At 36.0% G+C, this 17,707-nt stretch overlaps 3 protein-coding genes and 1 pseudogene across 3 annotated transcripts in view; all 4 read right to left on the bottom strand.

Annotated features, from left to right (window-relative positions):
• The window catches only part of LOC106778960 (pentatricopeptide repeat-containing protein At1g12300, mitochondrial-like), a 20,547-nt gene extending 12,771 nt beyond the window's left edge, over positions 1 to 7,776 (bottom strand). The window contains exon 1 of the mRNA XM_014666971.2: positions 7,574 to 7,776. Coding sequence (XP_014522457.2) covers positions 7,574 to 7,673 — 100 coding nt within the window. The 5' untranslated portion in view covers positions 7,674 to 7,776. The remainder of the gene's footprint in view (positions 1 to 7,573) is intronic.
• Positions 5,512 to 7,212, bottom strand: LOC106778959 (pentatricopeptide repeat-containing protein At5g41170, mitochondrial-like). Its single transcript, XM_022776374.1, has one exon. It carries the CDS (start codon positions 6,696 to 6,698, stop codon positions 6,042 to 6,044), a length of 657 nt encoding a protein of 218 aa, XP_022632095.1. The 5' UTR covers positions 6,699 to 7,212; the 3' UTR covers positions 5,512 to 6,041.
• A 930-nt stretch (positions 7,777 to 8,706) lies between the features above and the next one.
• LOC106778961 lies at positions 8,707 to 9,405 on the bottom strand (annotated as a pseudogene).
• Positions 9,406 to 15,173: 5,768 nt separating this feature from the next.
• Positions 15,174 to 16,040, bottom strand: LOC106778949. Its single transcript, XM_014666960.1, has one exon. It carries the CDS (start codon positions 16,038 to 16,040, stop codon positions 15,174 to 15,176), a length of 867 nt encoding a protein of 288 aa, XP_014522446.1.
• Positions 16,041 to 17,707: the final 1,667 nt, after the last annotated feature.

Genomic DNA, 17,707 nt, shown 5'->3' with positions numbered 1-17,707 from the left:
TATTGAATTCGTTCTTTTATGGAGATAAGATTCGTTAGGGATATAATAAAATTAGGATTCCTTCTTTATGGAGATATTGAATTCGTTCTTTTATGATTTAATTGCCTTGGGATACATCAGCATTTGAAAATAAATGTATCCGCTAGGCTATAATATAATTCGGTCCCGACCTAAACAAACTGCACTCAGATTCAAAAATACAGGCCTTGATACTTATGTATGTCATCTTGAAAATGACATCTTACCCTCCGCAAAATGACATCTTTCTGAAGTTATGTTAAATTGATTGATTTGTTATTATTTTACTTCTTTGTTCTGTGTAATTGGTAAGAGAAAATTGGGTTGAGATTTTGTCTCATATTCCTCTAAGAAAATAACATCTAAAAAGCTGCATAACACATTATCACTTGAATTCCTCAATCTCAATGAACAATGTTGGTTTACATACATACTATGATTTTGCTTGTTCTTTTACTGCTCCACTAACCAATCTAACAAATTATACATGAATGGTCTATGAATTCTGATGTGAGGGAGGACCAAGTGTCCAAAGTACACAAATTTTACATAGACTTTCATATGATTTGGTTCTAGCTCATGTGAATTGAGACCAAAAAAAGTCTACAAAACCAAAAACTTTCTTCATTAAAAAAGTTCACAAAATCAAATATCTTTAAAGCTCAATGAGTCAATCCACGAACTTTCAATTTTAACATGAGAAAAATATAATAATAGAAACAACAAATAGTCACTTCTACAACAACAAACCTAAACCCAACTGGAATTGCATAATAAAAACACCCGGGCAAAGAAACATATGGCAATTAAAGGCCTATGTTTGGGATCAAATTCTAAAACAAAAAATATCATATCTGTAAAATAAAAAATATATCCAACCCTTATTCGAAAGAGAAATACAAGAGGCAAAGATCATATGAAATATGATCCCTCATTAAAGCATGCAATAGATTATAAATTATAAAGTGCTTTTTGGTGAAGAAAAAGGTACATTGGATGGAATCTTATATCGTCACAAAAACCATACATTCTTCGTGGACATAAGATAAAAGATAATCTTTGACAAAGATGAGAAACATAACACAAGTATCTTTACAAACCCACCTAGTCACCCACTGAAACTCAGTTTCGTAGGGATTGACCCACCAACTGTCACAATCTGTTGCTCAAGCTGCATCAATAATTCGTAAAAGAAATATAAATTACAAATCCAGAATGTAAATAGAAGGATATTTAATATTTTAAGTTTTTCCTCTAGTTAACACCCTGAACCGTGTTTCAAGCTTATTCATGACAAGGAAGTACTCTTGCTTCACTTCTTGCAAACATCTGAGATACCTGTAGTAATCACAAACTTTCAGTGTTGAGACCATAAAATCAGCCCAACGAGCATAGTTGAACACTTAAAACACGAGTAGCTTATTCATTCAAACTTGTGCACTTATCCCTCTAGAAGCCAAAAACTATTGAACAACTTTCTGAAGACTAACAACTCTTCAAATAATTCTCAAGGCAATCCTTTCATATAATCAACGTGACTTGAAAATTAATATAAAATTGAGAACTAAGCTAGCAAGATGGGAAATGTGTAAATCTGGAAAAATGAGTAAAAACAGAGGCAAAATATGGAATAAGAAGTAACTTGCCATTGAACACGAGACTCTTAACAATGTGAAACATTTTATTTAGGATTTGTTTTACATTGGTTAGGTTTTACTTGAGCTAAAAAGAAAAGATACAGTAAATGGTTGACATGATACATCGTAGCTTTTGCCTATACAATTACGGTGGAAACAGCAATATCCAATAAGTGTGTCAGATACTTGGATACATCAAAATCTAATATATATTATTATTCTAAAACGTGTCACAGATACTTAGCTGACTTTGCTTGTTAGCAGCTTCTTTGTAGCATTACACCTTGTCAAATTATACCAGCATGCAATGCCAGAGTAGTTGCTTAGAAAATAATAGATTAATTTCAGTTATAATACAGTCAAAATAACTTTTATGTTAACTCTCGCTAGATAGATATATATGTCATTTACACGGTTTTTTGTTTATAGCTGTAAATTTAATTTTAGAATGTTTTGGATTTTAAGCTATAGATGATTTTCAACTAAGTAAACATATTGAAAAATCTAGGTTTCATGTGATCTTTTATAATGTTACTTACAATTACATTTACTTTTGATATAGTAGAATCAGGCCAAAAATGTCAACTATATAGTGGCAGTTAAAATAAGGAATCATATTTACATAACCTTTTATAAAATTTATACAGAAAAGAATGAAATATATGATAAAATAATTTACATGATTAAGAGAGATAGAGAACAAACAGTAACACTGCAAATAAATAATAAAAGACTATTGCATTGACAATTCAGACATAACAGTTAAAAGAAGGGTTTGAAAAAAAACTATCAAACATGTCTGCAACATTATACATAGAGTTTAGAACTAACCTATATTATGAACATTAAAAATATTTAAAGGTTTGNTCANAATTGGAGAGACAATTGAGGCAGANTGACATTTTTTATGCATGGGAAAACCACTTTCTACTGCATGGCTGAAGGAAACTGTGTTNGAGAATNATTTGGANTCTCNGGNAAGGATNAAGGTANATGAAAAATTNAGAGTCAATGGACNGGACAACATTAGGAGATATTACAAATATTCCAGTAAGTGCTATTAATAACTCATTCAGCTTTTCATAATTATATAGTTTTATTTAAAAATCAGTAAGTTACTGTATCTCGCTTTTTAAGATGGTGTTCTGGATGATTCTCTTGAGCTAGACTGAGAAGTCATGCTTTTTACTTCCTGAGTTCTTGATTAGATTCCCAGTTTAGGAACCTATCACAATCACTGGAAGAATTCCAGAATTCATTAAATCTGGAGATTTGTTTGTTGGTAGAACAAGGAAACAAATGGGACTCAGTTATGATATTCAAATATGCAGAAAATTTTAAAATTGTCCTAAACCTATATCCTAATGATAAAACTACCAAAACATTATCATAACTATGCTAACAAACCTAAATTTACCACTAGAAACCATTCTCAAAATTATCTACTCCCTAGAATTATAAAACCAAAATCTGAAAATGCCCCTACACTAGCCTAAAAGTACTGCAGTAAAACAGAACAATCTAAAAATCCACTTCCTACTTCTAACTAGTTCTAATTTTTATTTAAAGAAACACAAATTCACTGAACTGATCTACAAATACATCTTTCTAGTTATTAAAAATTAAAACTGCAGAATTTAACTAAGCTACTAGACTATAACTAAAAGAAAATTCACTGGACTTAGCAGAATTCAATTACAGAAACAAAAACTACAATTAAACTAGACTAAACAAATTCATTTCATCAATATAAAGTTGTATGTAAACTAACCTACCTACTTCCTAAGAAGAATCAAAATATGGTACCTATACTAAATCATTTTAAAGGAAAAACAAAACTATTTGCTGGAAATTGTAAATCAAAAATTGTTAAAAGAACTGCACCAACTAAAACAAAGATATTCTAAACTAGACTATACTAGGCTTAAGAGGGAAATAGGAATGAGGTGGGTATAATCTCACGCTTCATAAAGGCCAGAGCACAAAAGGGTAATCTCGGTTTTAATATACTTCCCATCTAATCAATTTGGTTTTCTTTTTTCTCACTGACTAAGTGTTGCAAGATGATTTTGGTGTTGGAACACTGATAGAAGACAATGATGCAAAAACTTTGATGGCAGTCACAACTCTAAAATCATGTGAAGAGACTATCGACAAGTTGAAAGACATACAAACTTAAGCATCCAAAGAAGCTAAAGTAAAGTATCAAAGGGTTAACAAAGCCCACGAGATGTTTGAGAGCCTAAGAGACCCACGTGTCCTGTTGTCGGGAGCTGCTCGTCAAACTCCACCGTGTACTACTGTCAGTGTTGCTGTCAAACTTCACTGCTGCCGATACTGTTGTCGAGCTCTAGCAGGGGAGAAATGTTTGTGCAGAAGAAAATGAGCATTTGGGGTTTGCAGATCGTGACTCCAAAAACTATATTTGTGCCTAAAATATTTCTTTGATTAAGCAATCCTTTCAAATTGCTAAATACTTGTAAAGAAGAATCCTTGTCATTATTGATAATGCTTTACCAAGAAATAAGTCAAATCATTATATAATCATTTTACACTTCTCGATCCCTAATGTTTCAAGGCACAAGCAACAAATATATAAGTTGAATAATAATGTTGGAGTTGAGGATTCATAATTATTTATTGTAGATACATTTAGCCAACCAAAGTAGTCTTGGTAGACAATGTCATTGGAATGAAACTGTGAAAGATTCAATGAAAATGTTGTATATAACACTGAAACTTGACACTGATGCTACAACTAAGAGTATCTCAGAGACCATTAAAACTGAAGTTAGCTCAAAAACACACAGTAGTGAAGTAGAACAGAGATGAAACAAGTTGGCGCATATTCAGGGTTATTGTATGGAGGGATATCTGGAAGGAAAGGGCTCCATTCTCTGCCCTTGGCAAGGATAAAGAAGATCATGAAGAAATCAAGGGAGGATGTTAAAATGATATCAGAGGATACTCAAATTATTTTCTCCAAGGCTTGTGATCTATTCGTTAAGGACTTTACACAAAGAGGAATTAAACTCAACAGTTATTGTCACTGATCTATTTGACTTTTTGATTACTTTGGTTTCCAACTCTGACAGCCATGCACTCGGGGCCACCACCATTGTCAAGGAGGTCGAAACTATAAATTAGTCTTCAACAACCTTAACTCAACATCAAATACAATATTTGAGTTCTATATATGGCTATTAATTAATCTAAGAACTTTATTATTGTAATTATGTAAATTCTACATATATAACTAAGTAAGAACTTTATCAGCTGAAGTTGTGCCACGATCCTTCATACACACAAGAAGTGGTATATCTCTAGTTCTTTTAGACTTCAGCTCCATGTTATGAAGTGAGATAATATGCTGCATAATGTTCATACTGCAAAAGTTTTAAGGAGTAAGAAATCAAAGTATATATGGGAAATAAAAACAAACCAGAAAATTTTCCAAATAACTCTTGTGGGAACAACATGGAGAAATAATTCAAATTCTATGAACAAAAAAGAAAACGAGGCACACTCATCTAGCAAATATCTTTTTCAGATTTCCAAATTCTATGGTATACGACCAGAAATTTTGCTGTTTTGAAAGTACAAAATAGTCTACTTCTCTTATTGGCCTAATGAAGAAGGGATTGAATTTGTGAGTAAATTATTTGATAAATGTAATTCTATGAATTGTGTCAAATTTCCCATTTATATATCTGCAAATTGGTTTGTATTAGGATGAAATCTGACCACATTCTTCAATAGACCTAAGGTATCCAACTGTGCTAATTACCAAGTTCTGGTGGTATTGAACCAGCAATTAATCCAGTGAGAGTAAGAAATAAACATGTGAGATTCTGCAATTGGAAGAATTCAAAAAGACTTAAAAGTTATTTAGGCATAGCCATATCATGAAGATGATTATTGCCAAGGTTAAGATCCCTAAGCTTCATAAATGTGCTTATTCTTTGGGAATGGTTCCCTGAAGTGCAACTATGAAGGCCCTAAAGCAAAAACATATTTGGTCTCTGACAAACATGAATGGGGAATATCAAACAGTTGGAAATAAAAAAATCATCAAGATTTTAGACATAGGGAGGGAGGTCACAGGTTTGATCTTGAAAGACAATAAAATCATTGATTTCAACCTTTGTACTGATCAGTTAAACAAATTCTACAAATAAAATGTAATTTCAAAGGAAACACAACTTTGATAGCAATCAAAATGCAGAGAAGAAAATAAAATGTGTCAACCCTTGACCAGGAAAACATCAGCAACAGATGTTACAACCTAAATCAACTCATCTAATACAAAATTTACAAACCATTCACGCACATTCTATGACAAACACATAAATGTAACTTGTTATTCAAATAAGGTGTCACCTTTCTTCATTTCAACAACTTTCTAGAGATCATTTCGTGCAAAAATTTCTCGGCCTTTTCAGTCTCGTCCTTTTTGAAGAGAGCAGAGATGATTATTTCAAAAGTAATAACATCAGATAAACAACCACTTTCTTCCATTTTGAACCACAAGGTCAATGCCTCATCAAGCAAACCCTCTCTACAAAGACCATTGATCATAACAGTATAAGTATAGAGGTCGGGATTGTGACCTTTATTCAATAGATCTTGAAAAATCTCTTGTGCATTCTTAAGTCTCCCCCCTCTAGACATCCCATCAATAAGTATATTTACAGTGTACATATCGGGCTGAACTTCATTCTCTCTCATTTTCGTCAATAAGTCAATTGCCTTGTCTAGATGATGATTTTTGCATAAACCGTCAATCAAGGAACTATAAGTGATTACGTCCGCTTGTTGATTTCTGCCACGCATCTCACAAAAAAGATCCCAAGCATGGGAGATTCTTCCAGATTTGCATAAACCATCAATAAGAATATTGTAAGTCACAGTATTTGGAACCATATTTTTGGTGTGCATTTCCAGAAAGAGATCTATGGCCTCATCTAGCCTTTCATTCCCTATGAGTCCATTTATCATGATATTGTAGGTCTTAACATCAGGACTCACTCCCATGTGGGTCATTGCACTGAATATTTGTTTTGCATTCTTCACTTTATTAACTACTTAGTACCCATCCATTAGAGCATTAAAGCTAACAACATTAGGTTTCACATGAGCTTTTACCATCACACCTAACACATTCTTAGCTTCTCCTAACTTTCTTTCCTTACACAATGCATCAATCAATATATTATAGGTATAAACATTTGGCCAGATGCTATTTGATAGCATTTCATTTATAAAACCAAATGCTACTTCTACTTGTCCCACTAAGCAAAATCCATAAATTAGAGTATTATAAGTAACAACATCAGGAGAAATTCTGTTAATAACCATCTCAGAATACAAATCATAAGCTTCATTTGGTTGTTTCTTTTTTAATAAAGAGTCAATGATAATGTTATACATTACTGTTGATGGACCTTGAACCGTTCTGAGCAATTTGATTGCGGCTTCAGTTTCTCCTATCTTGCTCAGTCCATTGATGAGAGTGCCGTAAGTAAATTGGTCGAGCCGAAATCCTAGCGCTATTACTTTATCGTGAAGGTTGAGGGCTTCCTTGACCTCACCCTTATCATAGAGACCTCTGATGAGTGTAGTTAAGGTTATGGCATTTGGATTATAACCCCGTTTGAGAATCTTGGCAAATACAGAAAAAGCGAAAACCAATTTGTCTAAGTGACAGAAACAATTGATGAGGAGGTTGAGAATAACAAGGTTACTGTGAATTCCTTTGAGCTCCATTTGCTTAATAAGAGAAATAGCAGTAGGGTACCGCTTCATCTTCGCAAGAAATCCTAAAATCTTTCCAAATTCGAAGATGGGAGGAACAAGACGCTTACGAAGCAAGAGATTGAATTGTGAGACAGGTTCGTCGTGTAAGGAAGTTTGAGAGTGAGAGTGAGAGCAAAAGAGGGAATTGTGCATTGGAAGAAAAGGAGGAAACTTGGCAATGGAAGGAAGAAGAGAAACCCTAACACTTCTTGAGAGCCACATCTTTGCTGCAAACAATAGTATGGAATTCTTCCAATTTACCTTTTCTTCCGTTTTAAAAAGCTTAACTTGTATGCTTTAAATCTTTTGTTTGTACAAGATAATTAAATTTAATGAATTTTAACTTTTATTTGGATAAAAGTTTTTTAATTACCACTAAATTTTAAAAGTTATTTAAATTTGAAATAATTATTAACCCTTACAATTTCATGTACTTCCAAAGTTTAGAAAGTTTATTATTGTACTTCTAAATTTTCTCTTTATTATTATCTATCACCCATTTTTACTCTCAGTTTTCTTAACTTAAACCTAGCGGCACGTGCTTCCTTCATCTTAGTTCATCTTCATCTCATTTTTGTATCAGATTTTGTTTTATTCTTCTCTTTCTTAACTATTTTCTTCAATAAATCGTCATTGTTTAATTATATTTATTTGTAAATTTTCTTCAATAAATAGTCATTGTTTAAATATATTTATTTGTAAATGTTTAGCATATTTTATTGGAAGGTAGAAATAGGATGAATTTCTTATTTTGAAATCTGGTATGTATTCATTGGTGTTTGTATTTGAAATTAAAATAAGTTAAAAACATTAAGCACAAATTACATGAAACTTTTGTAAAAGTATAAACTCTAATTTTTTATTATTATGTAAACTTTTTATTAATTGTTGGAAACAGTATCGTGCCATAATATCATACAAAAAATTATTATTAATTTAAAAATAGATCAATTATTATTAATGATTAAATATGAAAGAATATCTTAAATTAAATTAATTATTTAAAGGATACAATTTATTTTTGATGATAAATTTGGTTATAATAAATAAAAATAGTAAAAATTGATAAATTATTATACAATAAATAATTATGGAAAATTATATCATTAATATTATTATATTATAAGTTATAACATCATTAATATTAGGGTTAAATATGTTTTTAGTCCCTATACTATCACGCGATTTTGGTTTTAGTCCCTCTTCCAAAGTATGGTACATTTTAGTCCTCCAACTTAAAGAAACTATGGTTTTAGTCCTCCAAAAGTAATAACGTTAAAATTCATCTGACGTGGCTAACGGTACACTCACAATTTTTTTTTTTCTGGACTCAGCGTTTCATCTTTTCTCGCTTACTCTCCCTCGTCTCTTCCTTCCTTCTTCCACTCAATTTTCAGTTGCAGATGCATCAACTCCTCACCCGCTCCCCTCCTGCCCCAGTCGTTGAGACATCCAGCGTCGCTGCGTCGGAACGACGAAGCTGCTGCTGTAGCCATATCCGCCCACCCCTCGATATCCACCAAAACCACCACGCTTGGAGAGACCTTTGGGATCGGCGAGTTGGAGGACTATGAGGAAAAGGCAAGACTGTTACGTTTCTGCTTTTGTCTCTCGCGTGCTTTGTGATTCTGAAACCAATAGAACACATTCTTCCCTTCGATTTTTCCATACTTTCCTAACTGAACAGTGATAATTAGATAATAATACGAATCTAGGCTTGGGTGAAGGTGGATCCTTGTTATTGTGGAGAGAGGAAACTTGTCTTCTCGGCAGTTTCTGGTCTGAGGAAGGTCCGAGATCGAAAGTAAGAGAAGGGGTGGTGGTGGGAAGCTTGGGAGCAAGAGGGCGTAATCCCTTGCAGCCAAGGGTGAGGAAGGGTTCGTGCTCCCAGAATGCACGTGTGAAGTGATTAACCTTCATGCTGGTAGTCATGGTGGAGAAGAGAAAATGGGAAAGGATGATATAGAAGAGGATTGGATGAGACTTTAGTAAAGTGGACGATGTGGGAAATGAGGTGTTGCCTGCAAAAACCAAGACCAAATCATGAGATGTAGTTGACTTAAGAATTTCCACCTATAAATTAAAGTAAAAGGCAATGCAACTCACCATCCAAAGTAAAACTAAAATATATTTTAAAGGAAATGCACAATACCACCGTATGCAATAAATTATTCCTCTAGTTAATGATCATAAAAAATTCCAGTAACATATATTCCTAATTAATACTTTCTTTTGAGTTCTATAACACTCGTGTGTGATATTTCTCAATCACGCAATATGATAGTAAAGTGATAGTAATTTATATATATATATATATATATATATATATATATATATATATATATATATATATATATAATGTGTTTTATATTAGTAATTAAAAGATGTTAAAATGTTGAGTGTAGATTTGATTAAGGGGAATGAAATGAGTGCGTGTGGAGAAGGGTGGGATGATGAAGTATGCGTTTGTGCGTGTGGGTTGGCCCGTCAAATCGGGACTTTTTTTCTTGCTTTCATGAATGTCGTCTTTGTCTTTTTTCAGTGCCAGAGAATGTCCAACACAACACAACACTACACTCACTCACTCACCCCCCAAACCCATTTCCCACTCTTTTGGGAACTCTACTACAGTTTCCCAACACTGCTTTATACACTCCACTTACGTTATTATATCCAAAATCGCTCTATTAAACCATTATATTTTAAAAAATCGTCGGAAACCTTGTAGCAGAAAATGAATGATGGCATATATATGGACTGTAGTGAAGGAAGAAAACCTGTGGCAATAATTCTGATTTCCCGCGTAGCATATGATTGAGTGTTGAGTGCAACTGGCACGTGACTAAACATTTACTCATGTAATTCCACCCTTTGCTTTCTTGCTGGAAGTGTTGGGATGGAGATAGTTATGGAGAACCTACCGTGGAGTGTTGGGAAAGGAGTAGGGCCTTGCATCTAGGAGAAAGAATGTTCGATACATAGGAAGAATGAGGAAAGGATTTCACACGAGGTTTGTGTTGGAAAGAAAAGGTTTGTTTGAACGGGGAAGGTTGGCCGAGAGAGAAGGAAAGAAGACTAAGATCCCTTTAGTGGTGGTGCACAAATCTTTTATGGAGAAGGAAAGAAGACTAAGATCTTTTGTTTGGTTCTGGAGTGGATCTTTAAGAATTAATAAGAAATTGGGTAGAGAAGAGTAGAAGAAAGAAGTGCAGAAAAAATGCTAAAGAGATCAAGAGAGGGGTATACTTAAGTCTCGGTTTTGAGAAAGAAAAATAAAATAAAAGAAAATGAGTGTTAGGAGTGGTTAATAAATAGTAAATAGAGAAGAAGAAAGAAATTTAAGAAAGGAAGAAGATGAGAGAAATGGGTCTGTGATGGTATTAAAATAGGTTTTATTTGGGTATTTGAAGAAAAAGTGAATGGGGTTGTTGGATTTGTAAGAATAAAGTAGAGAGAGAATTGGAAAAGTGAGTATGTAAGGGGATGTTCAGAGGATAAGGTCACATGTGGGTCCCATGTTTTATAAAATTGTGTCAGTCAATAGTCAACCGTTAGCCACATCAGATGAATTTTAACGGTGTTAGTTTTGGAGGACTAAAACCACAATTTCTTTAAGTTGGAGGACTAAAATGTACCATACTTTGAAAGAGGGACTAAAACCAAAATCGCGTGATAGTATAGGGACTAAAAACATATTTAACCCTTAATATTATTATATAATGTTTTAATATTAATAATAAATCATTTATAAATTTTTATGTGTAAATAAATTATACGGTGTTTATCGAAATTTGGTAGGAATGTTTAAAAGATTTGGAAACTTGAAAGATATATATACTATATTTCGAAATTTGAGAGAAATATAAATGACACTAATTGAAAATGGCATTTTATAACGTACAACCTATTATAACATTGTTACTCGAACATAGTTTTGGACGTTATACTAAGTTTGTGCATTTTATAACGTAAGAGAAATTTACATCATAATAACTTGAACGTAATTTCTGAAATCGGTCATAATATGCACAAAAGATATTATGATATAGATTTTGTTGTACGTTATAATATGTGATTTTATGTACGTCATAATATATGTTTTTTATTTTAAAAATCGATTATTAGAATTGTCATCCAATCAATTTATAATTAATATAATGAACAAATTTAATTGAAACAAATTTGACAACAAAGAGAACCAAATATAATATTTTATTAAGTAATTATATAATAGACATATCTAATGAATGATGGTGTGAACATATTATTTTTCTTGAGCAAATCCAAACATAAAAAGAGGGAAAGAAGTAAATTCAAAGCATTACAGCGAAAACATTCCTCATTCGAAGGGGTTGAAATGTGTTTTCTGTTTGTTCTAATTTAATCTATGGTAACTTGTGACTTCCAAACTTCTTCTTTGTAGTAACTCCCATCAATCTTCGTGGTGCTACATAACACAAATTTACGAGTATATTCAGAAAATTGAAAACTCTTGATTGCATTCACAATGCTACAAAATGAAAGAGGGCTAGAACATAGATATAGAGAGTCCGTGTTTAGTAACACAGATGGGGAAATCACTAGGACAACAATACTCGGTTCCACGACAATACACACCATTCTCATATTCACAACAACCATAAATGAAGCAAAAATAAAAAAACCTATAATAAATATGACTAGTTTACGAATTACTTGGTATATTTTGCTAATCATATGGAACATCTGTTAGAAAAAAAGTAGAAATAGAATGCAATTTTAAGCGACATGAAAGCTGTAATTTACACTCACATAGAAAAGATTAATTAGAGGAAAGTATTCACTTATTAAATGTTTTGCTTTTAAAAGCTTTCTCAAGAAAATAATAAAATGAATATCCTCCAAACTAAGTTGTTCCCAAAATGTATAGGCTACAGAAAAATCTAGCACCAAAGAGAAGTTTTAGAAAGCTTTAGAAAATGTTTCCTCCAACTTTTATAAAAATGAATTGTGGATTTGAGTTTCCAAAGTTAATAGGGTGTTGGTCCCTCCACCTCCCCAATCAAGCGTATCCTGTATTTCCTCACTATTTTAATTTATTTCAAAAATATTCTACACATTTCTACTATTTTATTTTATTCCAAAAATACCCTATACATTCTCACTATTGTTAACAATCTTTCTCTTTCTCTCTCTACATTAATGGAGCATTTACATTATTCATTAATGGAGCATTTACATGACTCAAATTTGAACTTGTGATATATTTTATTAAACAAATTTGATTCAATCTTATTTTCGCTATTGAATATTTTTTTTCTTTTCAAATTACTTAATAAATGTTAAAATTTTGTTCTAAATTTCTAGAAAAATGTTTATATATATGTGTGTTTTTTTTACATATAATATTTATAATTTTTAATATTATATTATATTTTAACTCACCAACATGTTTGACTCAAATAACTTGAATAAAATATTTAATTTATTAGATAAATAATATAAAAATATTATTAAATACTTAAAATATAAAAAAAAGGTAAAATACCTTTTTTGGTCCCAGTTTTGGTTACGAATATTCGAAATGGTCCCCATTTTATTTTTCTGTTCAATATAGTCCTAAAAAACGTAATTATGTTCAATTTAGTCNTTTTNCTGTTCAATNTANTCCTAAAGAACGNAATTTGTGTTCAATTTAGTCCTTTTTACAAACTCCGTGAACCACAAACAAGGACTAAATTGAACACAAATTACGTTCTTTAGGACTACATTGAACATAAAAAGGACTAAATTGAACATAATTACGTTCTTTAGGACTATATTGAACAGAAANATAAAATGGGGACCAATTTGAATATTCGTAACCAAAACTGGGACCAAAAAAGGTATTTAACCTAAAAAAAATATTTGTTAAAGATTTAGAATTTATTTAGTTTTTTCGTCATTATAAAGTTAGTATATAATAATAATAATATATCATTTTTTACTATTAATTTTATTATGTTTATTATTTTGTATTTGCATCTAACTTTTAATTTTATAAAATAGAGATGGTAGAAGTACTAATATTGAAGTTTCCTCTGAATTTTATATTTTGTAATGTATCACAAATTCAAATCTGAATCATTAAATGCTCCATTAATGTAAAGAGAGAAAGAGAAAGATTATTAAGGATAATAGGAGGTGTAGGGTATTTTTGGAATAAAATAAAATAATGGGAGGTGTAGAATATTTTTGAAATAAATTAAAATAGTGGAGAGATGCAGGACCCACTTGAGAAGGTGGAGGGAGCAACACCCAAGTTAATATTAAAGGCCTTTTAGGATAAGCAACACAAGAAAGCACATGAGAGCTTAATAAAAATTTATTCACATTTTCATTGTGAAGCCTGCTAAAATAAGATAAAAAAAAAATAGCTTATACAATCTCAAAAGTGCTTATAGAAAGGTAAAATTTTACTTTTACAATCTCAAAATCCCTTAAGAGATTCTCTTCCAAATGCCCCTTAAAATAAATCAATATTGGGCAGGCTTTATTTAAGTCCGTAAAGTCAGTACACATTCTCCATTTCCCGTTCGACTTTTTCACCATAACCACATTAGATAACCATGTGGTGTATTTAGCTTCTCGAATGAATCCTGCTTCTAGCAATTTACTCACCTCATCATCCACCGCTCTTCTCTTCTCCTCCCCCAATCTCCTCTTCTTCTGGGACACCGGTCGGGCGTCCTTAAATAATGACAGTTTGTGAGATATGACGTCCGGATGGATGCCCGACATATCAGCTGCCGTCCATGCGAACAGATCCTTATTCCTCAACAATACGTTCCCAACAACCCTCACCTGTTCAGCGCTCAAATTACCTCCCATCATGGTCGACTGCCCCTCCCTCTCCCCAATCTTAAACGCCAAGACCTCCCCTAGTGGCTCGACTCGATCCTCCACTGGAGAACGAGGGTCAAGCTCCATCATGGCCACCTCGGATCCGTTTCGGGTTGCTTCACTGACTCTTGGTCTTACCTTTAGCCTTGTTGCGTAACACTCCCGAGCCATTCGCTGATCTGCCCGAACGGTACATATNTCCCCCTTATCACCAGGATACTTCAGTGTTAAATGGGGTGTTGAGACGATAGCGCCAAAGGCGTTTAAACATGGCCTTCCCAAGAGGACATTGTAGGAAGTCTCGGCATCTACTAACAGAAAACGGATCTTGAGTTCTTTGGCTCTATCATCTACACCCAAGCTGGTCCTCAGATCCACATACCCCCTTGTATCCACCCTTTCTCCCGCAAATCCCACTATCTGCTCATCGAACGGCATGATTACATCTTCAGAGATCTCCATGCGTTTGAACGTCTTCCAGTATAGTATATTCGCCGAACTCCCCTGATCCACCAGAACTTTCCCAACCTGGTATCGTGCAATCATAGTGGTTATGACCATTGGGTCATCTTGATCGAGGTCCGGTGCATGGAAATCCATATCGGAAAAAGTAATTGGGGGCATGGATCTCCTGTTGTTTCCCGTTCTGCGTACACTTTGCAGGTTTCTCAAATGTCTCTTCCTAGCCGAAGAGGTTGGGCCCCCTCCTGCAAATCCCCCCGAAATAGTGTTGATAACTCCTCTCACCGTTCGGTTGGGGCTCCGACTCCGACTTCGGTTGTTATCTGAACGGTGTTGCACCCCTGAGGACCTGCCCGGTCCTCCCCGCCTATTTTCCCCCGAAGGATACCTGTTCGTTCTCTACACAAACCTCTTCAACTGCCCTGCTTGCACCAGTGTCTCCAATTTGTCCTTCAAAGCCACACAATCCTCAGTAGTGTGTCCCCTGTTCTGGTGGTATCGACAATACTTGCTTTCATCCGCACCAAGGGGAGTTGGAGCATGGATCGTAGTCATCAAATTCGCTCTCAAAGCCTCCTCCAGCACGCGTGCTCGAGGGAGATTCAGAGGTGTATGATGTACATACCGTTGCATCCTCTGAGAATTTCCCCACTTGCGCTCATTTCCCCTATCCACTCTCCCGACCGCCTGTTTTATCACCCTCTCCCTGCTTCCTCTATGTTGCATATCACTTTCTTCCCTCCCCCGTTGATGCGCTCGCCCCTCCTCTATTCTGATAAAGCTTGCCATCCTGTCTTGCAACTCCTCCATACTCTGTGGCTCCTCCGCATGTAGATAATCAAAAAATGGTCCAGGTCGTAATGCTGCCGTCAGTGCTCCCACAATCAATCTTTGATCAGCATTTCTAACTTGTCTAGCCGTTCGGTTGAACCGATCCATAAACGCCCTCAGTGACTCGTCCCGCCCTTGTCTCATCCGCACTAGAGCTGTAAATGTTACTCCCTGTGTTTTACTCGAGGCATATTGTTGGCTAAATATTTGTCGCAAGGTAGCAAAACTATCAATGGTAGCTGGTGGCAACGAATGAAACCAGTCTAGAGCTTCTTCCTTCAGGGACAGGGAGAAAACCCTGCACCACACTAGGTCATCAGTAGAGTACACCGCCATAGCATCCACGAATGACCGAAGATGTTTGATGGGATCGGATGAGCCTCCATACTTGTCTAGAGGGGGTAACATTTTGTTTTCCGGTATGACCGCTCTCATTACCCGTGGTGTGAACGGGTGGAGTCCTTCAGCTTGATCAGGAATTGGATCCCCCTATTCGTGAGCTCTCTCCCTCGCCTCATGCATCCGATCTACGGGCTCGTTGGGCCGATCCCCTCTCTCATTCTGCCTTTCCTCCACTTCCTCGAAATTTTCTGTTTCCCAACGTCTCCCTCGTCCCCTTCCCCGGCCTCTTCCTCTCTCCGCTCGCCCTCTTCCTCTACCTACTCCTCTACCCCCCCGTGCGACATTCACCGGATTCGGGTCCCCCCTGACCTCCACCCCCTGCACCAAAGGGTTGTCCCCTTCATCACTCTCTGAATGGACCGTTTCAACATTCACCGACTGAATGGACGGTCCACCCTCTTCGTTTCCTCGGTTAGCTCGTTCAGCCCTCATCGCTGCCATTTCTGCCCGCATCTCTTGCATTTGCCTCTGCAATTCTTGCAAAAGCTGCAACGATGCATCCTCTGCCATTGTGATCGTGCTTGGGTTTTTGTTAAATCTTCGGGCCCCACGGTGGGCGCCAAAATGTTTCGGATATGGACCCGAGATAAGACTCAAGCCGACCGACCTCCTCTCCCTGAACACCTGAACGGGTGGTGACCTGCAAGTTAGCACTCCAACGCCCAAGTCAGCCAAATCACCACTAAATTCAGAGTTAAAAGTAGAAAGATCCAAAAGTCCCTTACCTCTCTTCAAACGCCTGTATTTATAGGCCTCAACTTTACCTTTGGGCGGCCCATTACCTGTAACCACCGATTCGTGACCCTGAGTATCTCGCTGGTTCGCGTAACCGCCGCGCCTCACTTCCGAGATCTCCGCTCCCATCATCCTATCCGTTACGATATACGCATTAACTCCCTGAATCCTCGCCTTTTGCCACGTGCCTATCCTAGTGCATTCCTTTTCCCCTTTTCACTTCCTTCCCGATCCGTCTCTCTCTCCACCCGATCCATTTCTCTCTCCACCCGATCCAGTATACACCTCATTACCCCACGTATCACATGTCTTCCCCACTTCCACTGACCACTTTCTTCTCTCAAGCCGTCTGCCATCCACCCCCCCTGATCCCTACCGATCACTTTCTCCCTCCTCCCGATCCGTTTCTCCCTCCACCCGATCTTCCTCTTACCCCCGCTAACTCCCTACGCAATTCAAATGATCGCTTTCTCCTTCCAACCGACCTGCCCTCCTGCCGATCCATCTTTCCTCCACCCCAGCTGACCCCTACCGATCATTTTCTCCCTCCACCCGATCCGTTTCTCCCTCCACCCGATCCACCTCTTACTCCCGCTACCTCCATACACTACAATTAGTATTATCACAGTCCACGAGTTCCTATTCTGAAAGGCTAAGGAAAGGGTATGGAAGTTAGGATTAAAATCCTTCTTCCGCTGCATAGTCGTGCTGCCGCCGGTATCCGTCCAATGTCGCTGCCGCCATTGCCGGTTGGGGTCGTTGATAGGGCAGAAAGGTGTGTCCAACTCCGGTGACCATAAACGTTGTTGCACCGTCGTTGTCGCCGTCGCCGTTTGGGGTCGTTGATAGGGTAGAAAGGTATGCCCAACTCCAATAACCACAACGCCAGAAGTCGCTCCGTTAGAGGAGCCGCCACGTGCCTCCACCGTCTTCGGCGCGTGTAGCCCACGTGCTCACCTCCGACG

This window comes from Vigna radiata, unplaced genomic scaffold (genome assembly GCF_000741045.1).
Source record: "Vigna radiata var. radiata cultivar VC1973A unplaced genomic scaffold, Vradiata_ver6 scaffold_298, whole genome shotgun sequence".
In the NCBI taxonomy this organism is placed as follows: Eukaryota; Viridiplantae; Streptophyta; class Magnoliopsida; order Fabales; family Fabaceae; genus Vigna; species Vigna radiata.
Note: the sequence above shows the minus strand (reverse complement) of the source record. Positions and strands in the feature narration are given on the sequence as shown.